At 57.8% G+C, this 13,235-nt stretch overlaps 3 protein-coding genes across 3 annotated transcripts in view; 1 reads left to right on the top strand and 2 right to left on the bottom strand.

Moving 5' to 3' along the window:
• PTSG_08531 (glycogen phosphorylase) overlaps positions 1–5,306 on the bottom strand; it is a 6,637-nt gene extending 1,331 nt beyond the window's left edge. Inside the window, exons 1-11 of the mRNA XM_004990265.1 lie at positions 4,760–5,306; positions 4,249–4,434; positions 3,599–3,975; positions 3,187–3,319; positions 2,846–2,965; positions 2,371–2,574; positions 1,966–2,125; positions 1,448–1,683; positions 1,089–1,265; positions 550–950; positions 154–252 (exon numbers count right to left, since the gene is read on the bottom strand). Coding sequence (XP_004990322.1) covers positions 154–252; positions 550–950; positions 1,089–1,265; positions 1,448–1,683; positions 1,966–2,125; positions 2,371–2,574; positions 2,846–2,965; positions 3,187–3,319; positions 3,599–3,975; positions 4,249–4,434; positions 4,760–5,068 — 2,402 coding nt within the window. The 5' untranslated portion in view covers positions 5,069–5,306. The remainder of the gene's footprint in view (positions 1–153; positions 253–549; positions 951–1,088; positions 1,266–1,447; positions 1,684–1,965; positions 2,126–2,370; positions 2,575–2,845; positions 2,966–3,186; positions 3,320–3,598; positions 3,976–4,248; positions 4,435–4,759) is intronic.
• A 1,600-nt stretch (positions 5,307–6,906) lies between these two features.
• Positions 6,907–10,515, top strand: PTSG_08530 (sodium/potassium-transporting ATPase subunit alpha; the record flags this gene model as incomplete). The annotated part of the gene is made up of 2 exons (XM_004990264.1): positions 6,907–8,466; positions 8,578–10,515. The coding sequence occupies 2 exons, from the start codon at positions 6,907–6,909 to the stop codon at positions 10,456–10,458; spliced, it is 3,441 nt and encodes a 1,146-aa protein (XP_004990321.1). The 3' UTR covers positions 10,459–10,515.
• A 441-nt stretch (positions 10,516–10,956) lies between these two features.
• Positions 10,957–12,452, bottom strand: PTSG_08529 (uncharacterized protein; the record flags this gene model as incomplete). Its single annotated transcript, XM_004990263.1, has 4 exons — positions 10,957–11,179; positions 11,451–11,629; positions 11,945–12,168; positions 12,368–12,452. 4 exons carry the CDS (start codon positions 12,450–12,452, stop codon positions 10,957–10,959), a joined length of 711 nt encoding a protein of 236 aa, XP_004990320.1.
• Positions 12,453–13,235: the final 783 nt, after the last annotated feature.

Genomic DNA, 13,235 nt, shown 5'->3' with positions numbered 1-13,235 from the left:
GAGACAGAGAGAGAGAGACAGACAGAGAGAGAGAGAGAGAGACACAGAGAGAGAGAGACACAGAGAGAGAGAGAGACACAGAGAGAGAGACACACAGAGAGAGAGACAGAGGTATGGCATAGAGCAGCACGGCCTGTGGTCTTGGGTGCGCACCTGCCCTTTGAGTCTGGGGAGAAGTATCCGCCGTGGATCATGTCAATGGCCCGCCGCAGCTCGGGATTGGCGTTGTAGTAGTCCAGCGGGTTGTACGTGCTGTAAACATCCAATTGAGAATTGGTTGGGGGGGGGGATGGAGCGCCAAGGGAGGTGAGTGCACGGGAGTCGAGCATGGCGTCTTTAAGCACCAAACCCGCATACTTTCACAGAAACGCACAGAACCACAGACAGGCACACACACACAGACACACACAAAAACGCACACATCCCCCCCACATTCCCTCACACACACACACACACACACACACACACACACACACACACACATTCCCTCACACACACACAGAACCACATACATACACACACATCCCCCACACGACCGTCCTGGCTTACCCTGCGGCCTTGAGCTCCTCGACCTCGTTGACGCGCATGCCGAAGATGTAGATGTTGTCGTCGCCAACGCGCTCGTGCATCTCCACATTCGCGCCGTCCAGCGTGCCAATCGTCAGGGCTCCGTTGATCATAAACTTCATGTTGCCGGTCCCCGACGCCTCCGTGCCCGCGAGCGAAATCTGCTGGGAGAGGTCGCACGCCGGGATGATCTTCTCTGCGAGCGACACGCGGTAGTTCTCGAGGAAGATGACCTTGAGCCGCCCGCACACGTCTGGATCCGTGTTGACGACATCTGCAACGGAGGTGATGAGCTTGATGATCATCTTGGCGTTGTAGTACCCGGGCGCCGCCTTTCCGCCAATGATCACCGTCCGCGCAGTAAAGTCCCCACGCGGGTTGTCCTAATCGTGGTGGTGATGATGAAGATGTGGTGGCGGCGTTTGGTTGTTGGTGAGGAGCCTTCATTGGATGAATGCAAGTTGTTTGCATGAATACACACACACATACACACAACATCAACAACACAACACACGCGTCACCTTGATGCGGTTGTAGAGGGTGACGATGTGGAGGACGTTGAGGAGCTGGCGCTTGTACTCGTGGATGCGCTTGACGTGGATGTCAAACATTGAGCTTGGGTTGACCTCAACACCGTAGTCCCGACGCAGCATTGCTGCAACCCGCACCTTGTTCTTCTTCTTCGCAGCAATGAAGTTCTGTACAAGAGAGGGGGCGGGGTTGTAGCAAGCACCATGTTGAAGGAGTGAGCGTGTGGGGGGGGGGGCAACTATTCTCTGATGTGTGTCGTCAACTCAACATACTGCCGCCCGAAGCAACAGCGAATTCACAGAGTTGCCACCACCACCACCACCACCACTAGCGCCGCCATTGGTTTTACCTGCACGAATGTCTCGTCCTCGGTGAGGGGCTCGAGTCGTGTGAGCTGGTCCAGGTCCGTCACCCACTCCTCGCCAATGTGCTCGATGATGAGGTTGGAGAGCGGCGGGTTGCACTGCAGCAGCCAGCGGCGCGGGGTGATGCCGTTGGTCTTGTTCTGGAACTTCTCCGGCCACAGCTCGTGCCAGTCCCGGAACGTCTCCCGCTTCAGGATGTTCGAGTGAATCTCAGCGACACCTGGAACGCGGTGTGTGTGTGTGTGTGTGTGTGTGTGTGTGTGTGTGTGTGTGTGTGTGTGTGTGTGTGTGTGTGTGTGTGTGTGTGTGTGTGTGTGTGTGTGTGTGTGTGTGTTTTGTTGTTGGTGATGGTGGTGAGGTGTATGCAAAGATGAATGGCCTGCTGGGGGAGGATGGCAACAAAATTAACGCACACGCACACGTAAACATACGAACCAATCAACAAACAACCTCACCAACGCTCCTCTCTATGTTCTTCCCTCCTCGTCCTCCTTCGCCTCACCGTTGATGGCGTGTGAGCCGACGAGGCAGAGGTGGGCCATGTTGACGACCTTCTCCGAGCCGTGCTCGATGAGCGACATGCGGGTGCGGCGGTCGAGGTCGCCGGGGAACAGCGTGATGACGTGATCCAGGTGCCGCCGGTTAATCTCGTAGATGATCATCTGCACAGGTTTGGATGGTGTTTGAGGGTGGGGAGCGGAGGCATGCAGGGGAAAGGAGGGTTAGAGGGGATGAGCACGGAAGGCAAGACGAGGTCAGAGGGCATCTCATGTCAATGCAACGCAGGCACAGACAGAAACACACACACACACACACAACACACACACACACACACACAACACACACACACACACACAACACACACACACACACACACAACACAACACACATACGCACACACACGCACCAGGTGGCGGGGCAGGAGGCGCTCGAGCAGGGCGACGCTCCAGCGCTCGAGGGCCTCGGGCAGGATGGTGTGGTTGGTGTAGGAGAAGGTGCGGGTGCAGATGTCCCAGGCCTCGTCCCAGCCAAGCTTCTCGTGGTCAATGAGCAGCCGCATCAACTCGGGGATGGCCAGCGCAGGGTGCGTGTCGTTCAGCTGGATCGCCGCCTGGTGATGATGACAGTGATGGTGGTTGTGTTGGTATGAGTGGTAGTGGTTGTGGTCGCGGTTGAGAGGTATGCGTGTGTGTGTATGCGACAACGCAAGTGCATGAGAATACATGCGCGCGCGTTTGCATGCTGATTCGATGGCGTGTGCCTCATGCCATTCTGATCAACGAGACGCACACGCACTTGCACTGCCAACGGCATTAAACAGCAATACTCATCAACAACTGCTCAACCCTCAGTCCCCATCACTTGCCCCCCCCCCACCCCACCTTGCGTGGGAAGTCCTCGAAGCTTGTGCGCTCAAGCGGCCCTTTTGTCCGCACGCTCGTGCGCACGTGCTTGTAGCGGCGGATAATGTCCTGCAGCGTCGCAGAGACGAGGAAGTACTCCTGTCGCCATACACCCCGGGGGGATGTGGTGAGTAAGCGATGGTGCATGGTGTGGAGATGGTTGGAGGAGAGGGAGTGGGGTGGGGATTCAGTGTCAAGGTTGTCGACAGCGAAGACACCAAATCAGGATGAATCACAGCAAAGAATATAATCGCACTGCAAACCGGACACACACACACGCGCGCGCACACACACACACACACGCACGCACACACACACACCTGCTTGAGCCTGAGCTCCTTGCCCTCAAAGAAGTTGTCGTTCGGGTAGAGGACGCGGGTGATGTTCTCTGCGGCGTTGCGGTCCAGGACGGCCTTGATGTAGTTGCCGTGGTTGAAGTACGACAGGTCAAAGCTGAAGAAGGGCAGAGGTGGGCAGAGGGAGGAAGGGGGGAAGGCGTGACGGGAGGAGGCAAATGCGCAGGTTTTGTTGCATGCATGCGCACACAAGTGCTTGCAAGCACGACTGCAAACATACACACACAGCATCGTACATTCACACACGAGCAACACACGCACACACACACACACACACACACACACACACACACACACAGCAACGTACACACACACGCACGCCAATCAAGCAACGCCCCCCCCCCCTATTCGCCATCACCCATGACGTCGCGTTTACCTGTTTGGAGAGCGAGCACACCAGAGGCGAAGGGTGTTGACGGTGTTGTTGCGGTAGCCTGGGATGGGCGTGTCGTATGGCACAGCGAGCACAACGTTTGCGTCCTCCCAGCTGAACTTCCCGTCGTCAAGCCACTTGACGTCGCCGCCAAACTTGATCTTGATGATGTACTCGGGGCGCGGCACCTCCCAGGGGTTGCCAAACTTGAGCCAGTCGTCCGGCACCTCCTGCTGGAACCCGTCCTTGATCTTCTGCTCAAAGATGCCGTACTCGTAGCGCAGGCCGTATCCGTACGCCGGCAGCGAGAGGGTGGCCATCGAGTCCAGGAAGCACGCAGCAAGGCGGCCAAGTCCACCGTTGCCGAGACCAGCATCCATCTGGTTGAGAAGGGGTGGGGGGTGTTAAGGGGTTGGATGAGGGGGAGGTGGTGGTGATCAGTGGGGCATTGTTGTGCGCATGTGCGTGTGTGTGTGTGTGTGTGTGTGTGTGTGTGTGTGTGTGTGTGTGTGTGTGTGTGTGTGTGCGTGCGTGCGTGTGTGTGCCGGTACAATCTCAACGATCTCTCTTCCACCCACCTACACCACCTACACCACAACTGTCTCTTGTCCATACACCCCCACCCCCGTTGCTCGCCAACCCGCTACTCGCACCTCGATTTCCTCGAGATCCTCCATGTTGAGGCCCATCTCGTACAGGCTCTTCTTGCAGAGGGAGCGCAGGCCGAGGTTGATCATGGTGTTGGTCAGCGAGCGGCCCATGTAGAACTCCATCGACAGATAGTACACGCGCTTCGGGTCCTTGCGGTAATACTCCTTCTGCGTCTTGTACCACCCAGCCTGCCATCATCGTGGCGATGGTGGTGGTGGTGGTGGTGGCAAGGAGAGGGAGATTGGAAACAGAATAGAGTGGTAGGGGAGAGAGTAAGGAAACGTTAGCGAGCATCGGTGAAGAGGGGCAAGAGTGCGTGCAGAACCAGAAAAAGGAGGGTCTGGATGCTGCATATATGTGCGTGTGTGCGAACAAAAGCACGTGTATTCTCCTTGCCCTCCCCTGCTCACCCACTACCCCACCGAACACACACACACACACACACACACACACACACACACACACACACACACACACACACACACGCACGCACGCACGCACGCACTGACTGACCATGACGTGGTCACGGACGGTGTAGGAGAGCGCGACGTAGTAGTCGCGGTCTGTGGCCACGGTGACATCCTTGGCCAGGGTGCAGTGGAGGTGGCGGTTGAAGAGGTCACGAATGGCCTTCATGTTCTCCTCCGTGACATCCTCGAGGGCGTCGAGGAAGTCAAACTTGATGGACTGCTCACGCTTGCGGCGGGCAATTGTTTCTTCATCTGTGCTGCTGACGCTGAGGGAGCGGCGGCGCGGCTGGATGAGGTCGATGGGCGGCGGCGTCTTGCTCCGCGAGTCACTTCTTGAGCGGGGCGCAGACATGGCGGTCGGACTGCGGTTTGGTGTGGCTAGGACAATGGGCCGTGGCAGGCAGGGGAGTCGGGGGAAGGAACTGGAAAAATGCGGCAGAGCAAGAACACACGCCAGCCAAACAACCAAACAAGAAGCAAGGCCACGAGAGAGCAAGGCGTGGAAGGTGAGAGCACGAGGAAAGTGAGAGCGGTCGTCGGAAGTGATCGCGTGTGTGGCGCGGTGTTGAGAACGAAAGCAGCGTACGAAAAAATGAACCTGCCGTACACCAAGCGCAACCAACTGACCGCGCACTCACGCAGGCTGAGAGTCAAGAACAGCCAGTGTGTGCGTGTGTGTGTGTGCGTGTGTGTGTGCGTGTGTGTGTGTGTGGTGCAAGACGCCCGATTGATCACTTGTCACATATGTGAAAAGTAACAGTCGTGAGAGTGTGGTGATTGGCGATGCCGAACGGTTTTCGCGCGCGCCGCGGCTGGAAGAGAGAACAGAGAGGGCTTTGTTCCCTCTCCCCTCTCTCCCTCTCCCTTGACAGATTGTGCTGCTGCCACCGCACGAGGACCCTCACGCTCACCTTGTGCTTGTTTAGCTGTCACAGAGTGCAGGATCGGCCACGATGGCAAGCAAGCCTGGCAATGTGTTCGCGGTTGGTAAGTGAAGTGAGCGAGCGAGGTCTGTACTGGCTGGCTGGCTCTGGTGCAATCAATCCAGCCAACCCAAACAAAAAAACGCACAAGCAGTGAAGCAAGAACCGAAAAAGCCACAAGTTTTGCGCAGGCCCCAACGCAACGGAATTCGGACAAGTCCGCTTCCTGTAATTGATTGTCCGTATTGTGTCAACTGATTCGATGGGAGAATACAACTGACTTCAATAATTTGTGATGTCGTTCATTGTTGTTGGTTTTTTTTTTTGGCGGACACCACCACCACGCCACACCAAGCGCGTTTGCGGCGAGCGTCAGCACCCACATGGCATGCACTGACGTGGGTGAGCATCAGCGCCCTGGCGCGTGTGTGTCACATCAGCACACACACACACACACACATGACATGACGTTGTTGTGCTTAAAGCATGACAGCATGTCGGTCTGCTTCTGCTGACGCTTCAGGCGTGTGCAAGCGGAAAATCCAGCAATGATCATGGTGATCATGGCTGCAAAGCAAGCGCCGCTGCTGTGCTAAGCGCGCTGGGAACGCCATCTGTCACCACAATCACACACACGCACACACACTCACATAAACACACACACACACACACACACTCACATAAACACATAAACACACACACACACACACACTGCCGTTGCGGCCACGTGCATGCTGATGTGCTGCCAGTTTGCTCTCGTCCTCTTCCCACGCCACAGGTGCTGATGCTTTGCGAGCATGCGTGTGGGGAGAATGAATGCGCGGTTGTCTCCCTCCCTGCACATGCCTGAGTGCTTGTGTGTGAGAAAGGCGCGCATGTACGGCGCTTGCTTTGTCTCTCCCTCTCTCTCCCCCATCTCTCCGTTTGATTCATGTGCTCACGCTCTGCCACCACAACGCATTTTCCTTGCCTCTCCCATCATCGTGGACTCAACGCACCAACCCCACCATGCCACCCGCAGCAACGTCTGCGCTGCAGGTGCGTCGTGAGTGGTGTGCTCACCTGCTGCTGTGATGTATTGTATGACACGGCACCTCTTGTTGCTGTGTCACCTGCCCGTGGTGTCCCTCCCACACACACACACACACACACACACACACACACACACACACACACACACACACACACACACACACACATACACATACAGAGGAAGTCCTGCTCACCACCATATCTTTGCGTCTTTGCATCATTGCAACCCCCCCCCATGTTCCCACACCATCCAACCCTCATCCCACAGACAAAACACAAGAAGCTTGAGGAGGCAGGCCACGGGCCGGCCACCACCACCAACAACCACAACAGCCACAACAACAAGGGCGCTGAAGAGCAAGCGACAGCCGGCAACGAGCATGTGCAGTCGATACGCGACGTGGCAGACTCCTTCCCCAAGAGCCGCATCGTTGTTTCCGAGGACGGTGCATTGAAGAGTGCCCAGGGCCTGAGCACAGAGGAGGCGCAGCACCGTCTTGAGGAGGATGGCCCCAACGTCCTCACGCCGCCCAAGCGCACGCCGCAGTGGGTCATCTTCTTGCGGCAGCTGCTGGACCCGTTTATGCTCATGCTGCTTGCCGCCGCCATCCTCAGCTGGGTCGCGTACGGCCTCGACACCACGGAGCCGCTCAACCTCTGGCTCGGCGTCATCCTGTTTGCGGTCGTGCTTGTCACCAGCTTCATGTCGTTCTTGCAGGAACGCAAGACATCCAACCTCATGTCGCTGTTTGCAGACCTCTCCCCGCCCAAGGCGCTCGTCGTGCGTGACGGTGCCCAGATGGAGGTGGAGGCAGCGCACCTGGTTGTCGGCGACATCATCGTCTTCAAGGAGGGCGACATCGTGCCTGCGGACGTTCGCATCCTTCACTGCAGCGCCCTGCGCGTGGAGTGCTCCTCCCTCACGGGCGAGTCCACCCCGATTGTCGGCACGGTTGAGGCTGCCACCCCCGGCACGGCCGCCCACGAGGCAACCTGCCTTGGCTTCTCGGGCTCCCAGTGCCTGCAGGGCTCTGCCACGGCCGTGGTGGTGCGGACGGGCGACAACACCATGATTGGCAAGATTGCATCGGCAACAGCAGCCGCTGGCTCCACAGACACGCGGCTCGGGCGGGAGGTGACGTCGTTTGTGCGGTTCGTGGCGGTACTGGCCATCAGCATGGCTGCGGTGTTCTTTGCCATTGGCGTCGGCCGGCAGAAGGGCGACAACGCCCTCTACATCTTCATCAACGGCTTCCTCATCGTCATTGTCGCCAACGTGCCCCAGGGCCTGCCCGCCACGGTCACCTCCCTCCTCACCATCACCGCGCGTCGCATGGCAGCCAACAACATGTTTGTCAAGCGGCTGGCCGTGGTGGAGACGCTTGGCTCCGCCTCTGTCATCGCCTCGGACAAAACAGGCACCATCACCCAGAACAGGATGTCCGCGCGCGCGCTGTGGAGCAACCGCGTTGTGTACACGGACCTCGGCAGCCACAACCTCACCGCCGCCTTCCCCACTGCACACAACGACACCACCACCCTGCACTGGCTGAGCACGGTTGCGTGCGTGTGCAACCACGCCACGCGCCAGATGACCAAGAGCGTGTCTGACGAGAGCGAGTACATCGGCAATCCCTCAGACGCCGCCCTGCTGCAGCTCACAGACCGGCACTACCACACGGACCTGCGCCGCAAGCAGTTTGACATCGTGGGCGAGATACCCTTCAACTCGCGCAATAAGTGGCAGCTGGTCATTGGCCGGCCCACCGACCCGCGTGTCCGCGCCGCAGCCAACGTGCTCGCACACGACAACAACAACAACAACAACAACAACAACAGCAGCAGCAGCAACACAGGCGGCTCCACTGCTACTGCTACTGCTGGTGCTACGACTGACACCACGCAGGACTCGACCGCCACTGCCACGACGACGCCCGCCATCACGGCGACGAGCGACATGGACGTTGCGATGCTCAAGGGCGCGCCCGAGATTGTGCTGTCCAAGTGTGATTCGTACATGATGAACGGCGAGGTCATCCCCATCAACGCCGACTTTGAGCGCGAGTTCACCGCCGCCCTGGAGCGGTTTGGTGGCAAGAGCTGGCGCGTCATTGGTCTGTGTGCGCGCCTCGTCCCACGCATGACGCACGATGATGATGACGACGATGGTGAGGATGACACGGAGCTGACAGAGGACAACGCACCACTGGAGGGATACGTGCTGCTTGGTCTGTGTGCGCTGGCGGACCCACCCCGGCCCAACGTGGACAGGGCGGTGGCTGCGTGCCGCACGGCAGGCATCAAGGTGTACATGGTGACTGGCGATCACGCCCTCACGGCGGCGGCCATTGCCAGGGAAGTTGGCATCCTCACCAGCACCAACGGCGGTGATATTGACGATGAGGACGAGCACCACCTCAACGCGGTCGCCCACCACCCTGCAGCGGACCCCATCCCGGGGGAGTTCCAGCCCGGCGTGTACATGAGCCACTCTGTCGACAAGTTCACGGACGACCACTGGCGACGCGTGCTGTCGCTGCCCGGCGCCGTGTTTGCACGCGCAACCCCGCAGCAGAAGCTGACGATTGTGGAGGCGTGCCAGCGGTTTGGGGAGATTGTTGCTGTGACTGGCGACGGCGTGAACGACGCACCCGCGCTGAAGCAGGCTGACATTGGCATTGCGATGGGCATCAAGGGCAACGCCGTGGCAAAGGAGGCGGCCGACACCCTCCTGATGGACGACAACTTTGCATCCATTGTGCTGGGCGTTGAACAGGGCCGGCTCATCATGGACAACCTGCGCAAGACCATCCGCTACCTCCTCACCCACCTCATGCCCGAGATTGTGCCCGTCCTCATGAACCTTGCCCTCGGCCTGCCCATTGGCCTCACGTCGCTGCAGATCCTGAGCATCGACCTGGGCACGGAGATGGCGGCTGGCATCTCGCTCGCGTACGAGCCGGCCGAGCCCGGCATCATGAAGCGGCGCCCACGCTCGAAGAAGAAGAAGATGGTCAACAGGGAGCTGCTCACGTACTCGTACCTCATTGCCGGCGGCATTGAGATGGTTGCCTGCTTCCTCGCATATGTGCACGTGTTCTCCTCCCACGGGCTCACGCTTGGCGACGTGTTTCTGAAGGGCGACAACCACTTCCGCGCCAACCCAGACCCGCTGTGCCTGTCGGACGGCCGCTGCTTCACGCCCGCGCAGCAGGAGGAGATTGCCGGGCAGGCGACGGCTGCGTGGTACATGACGCTCATCCTGGGACAGGCAGTGCACCTGTGGGTGATCAAGTCTGGGCGCGTGTCCATCTTCCGCACCAACCCGCTGAACAACATCGTGGCGGTGTACGGCGCCATCGTCGCCGTCTGCATCATGCTCATCCTGGTGTATGTGCCGGGCCTACAAGTGTTTGTTGGCGCGCGCACGCCCGAGGGCATCACGTGGGTGTTCTTCCTCATTGCCGCTGCTGGCCTGATTGCGTACACGGAGCTCAAGCTGCTGTGGAAGAAGCGGCGCACACGACGACGACGCCGACGACGACGCATGAGGAAACTGCGCAGCGCGGGGACGGAGTGTCACCACCACGCACTGGTGGCCGGCAGCAGTGCAGAGGCCAGCCCAGACAGCAGCTGCAACACCAGCTACATTGGCACCTGTGATGAAGACGAGGATGACGATGACGATGATCATGATGATGATCATGATGACAACGGCGGCCGTGTGCTGCACCTTGATGACCACGCTGACTCGGCCGTTCACGAGTGGATGCTTGCCGTGGTTTGACGTGGCGGCGTTTGGTGTTTGTTGATGTTTGTGTGTGTGTGTGTGTGTGTGTGTATTTGATGTGTGTGTGTGTGTGTGTGTTGTGTGTGCTGACCATGATGTATGTGTATGTGTGTGTGTGTGCTGACCATGATGTATGTGTATGTGTGGGCATGGATTATGTATGGCTTGATGAGTGTGGATTGGCTATGTGTATGTGAATGCATGTTCCTACGTGCGCGCGCGTCTGCGTGGATGCTGACCCGTTTGCTGCTCGATCGAGGATAGACTCGTTCGTACTCGTTACAATATATGTAGTGTTGCCAGAAATACAGATTGCACAACCAACAGCGAAGATGCAAAAGCAAAGATGCAAGCGTCAAAACCATCGAACAAGCCCACAAATACGACGAACGCATTCGAGGAGAGGTGTACAGCGCGCTCAGGCACACACACACACACACACACACACACACACACACACACACACACACACACACACCAAAGGAAAAAGGCGCGTCATAGCCTGGCCTTTGAGTCGAGGATGGCTGCGTGGAAGCGGTGGAGGAGTTTCCACACGGGCAGAATGCCACCGAGGCGGTCGAGTTTGGTGACTTTACGCTTGGTGCGCAGCAGCTTGAGGGCGTCCTGTGGCGCAATGCTCTCCCGGTACATGAGCCACGCAGCCGCCACCGTGGCCGCACGCCCTTTGCCCCCGTTGCAGTGCACATACACCGTGTTGCTGCAGGCGCACGGAGAGAGAGGATGTGTGTGTGTGTGTGTGTGTGTGTGTGTGTGTGTGTGTGTGTGTGTGTGTGTGTGTGTGTGTGTGTGTGTGTGTGTGTGTGTGTGTGTGTGTGTGTGTGTGTGTGTGTGTGAGGGAGAGGGGAGAGTGAGGGAGAGGGGGAGAGAGAGCGAGGCACGCAGACAGACACAGACACATGCGCTCACACACGCACACAGACACACATACATACACACACACGCACACACGCACGCACATTACAACGCACTTTAGTTGGGCGTGGCGTCGGATAAAGTCGATGGCGGTGTTGAGGTCTTCAAATGTCGGGGCACCGTAGTCTGGGGTGGGCAGGTTAATGCGCTCCAGGCCCATACGCGTGATGGCATCGGTCTCCACACGCTGCTCCCAGGGCTCCGTCATGTCAATCACAGCCCGCACTTGCTCTTGCTGTAACAGAGGGGAGAGACGCAGGTGTGTGCGTGTGAGTGTGTGTGTGTGAGTGTGTGAGTGTGTGGTCGATACAAAGGAGGGAAAGTTCACGTGCACGCACACAGACACAAACACACACACACACACACACACACACACACACACACACACACACACACACACACACACACGCGCACATACAATACACACACAACACACAACACGTACACACACACACACACACAACACACACAACACGTACACACAGCACACATACAAATACATACACAACACGTACAAATACACATAGCACAGGCAATGCTGCAGTCAAACCTGAATGAGCGTTTGAATGTCGTCCGTGGTGCGGGGAACGCGGCCAACCACGACAGTCTTGGCCACCCGGTTGAAGTTGAACGGGCGCTTGGACATCAGGTCATAGTAGAGGTCCTGGGGCAGGCGCAGGAACCACGCAGCATAGCTGGACACCGTGCGCGGCATGAACCCCAGGTAGCTCGCGCCGCACACGCCCACAACCCCGGCAATTGCAATCAACACCCCTGCACGTGCAATCACCATCAAGGTCATGGTGCAGCAACACATGTCAGTGAAACATGATGGCTGTTGTCGATCGTCGTCATCGCACACACCGAACACCTTCTCATCGGCACGACATGCGCGATGAGCAACACAGACACAGACATGCAGTCACACATACACATACACACGTACACACGCACGTGCGCTCGCTGAGCTGACCTGTGGGTGGGATGGAGCCGAAGAGCAGGTACGAGAGCAGGTACACGCTCACGATGACCACATACGCCGTCACACCCGCGCTCATCTTCGTTGTTGTTGCTTGTGTGTGTTATTTTGGGAGGAGAGAGGAGCAAGAGGCAAAACAACCCAACACACACACGCAGGACCACAAACACGACCAACGCCCACACGCCACTGCATTGCTCGCCGCTCGCCGCTCGCCGCTCGCCGCTCGCTGGTCACTCATCAACCAACCGTCCTTCCTCGCATCAACCACGGCTGAGACCACAACACACACACACACACACACACGCACTGCGTTCCCGTGCGATCCATCCATCCATCCATCTCGTCGGCCAACACCATGTCCCTCACAAATGCAGAGGCCATGGACAGGTCCTGCTCATGGATGCAGGGCTGCTTTGCCAAGCTCGGCCTCGGCGACATTGACGAGTGAGCCTGATGGAGGGAGGGAGAGAGGGGGGAAGTCTATATGTGTGTGTGCCTGTGTGTGTCTGTGTGTGTGTGTGTCTCTCTGTGTGTGCCTGTGTGTGTCTGTGTGTGTGTGTCTGTGTGTGTCTGTGTGTGTCTGTGTGTGTGCCTGTGTGTGTGTGCGTGTGTGTGTGCCTCTGTCTGCCTGTGTGTGTGTGTGTGTGTGTCTGTGTGTGTCTGTGTGTGTGTGTGTGTGTGTGTGTGTGTGTGTGTGTGTGTGTGTGTGTGTGTGTGTGTGTGTGTGTGTGTGTGTGTGTGTGTGTCTTTATTTTTTTTTTTCTCTCTTTTTGTATTTGACATGCCCATCTGTCTACAAGTATGTCCACCTTCTCTCCTCGCCATCACGTCACCATCTCCATCTATCATAAATCTTAAA

Source organism: Salpingoeca rosetta (assembly GCF_000188695.1).
Source record: "Salpingoeca rosetta unplaced genomic scaffold supercont1.24, whole genome shotgun sequence".
NCBI classification, from domain to species: domain Eukaryota; class Choanoflagellata; order Craspedida; family Salpingoecidae; genus Salpingoeca; species Salpingoeca rosetta.
This window is presented reverse-complemented; position numbering and strand designations above follow the sequence as displayed.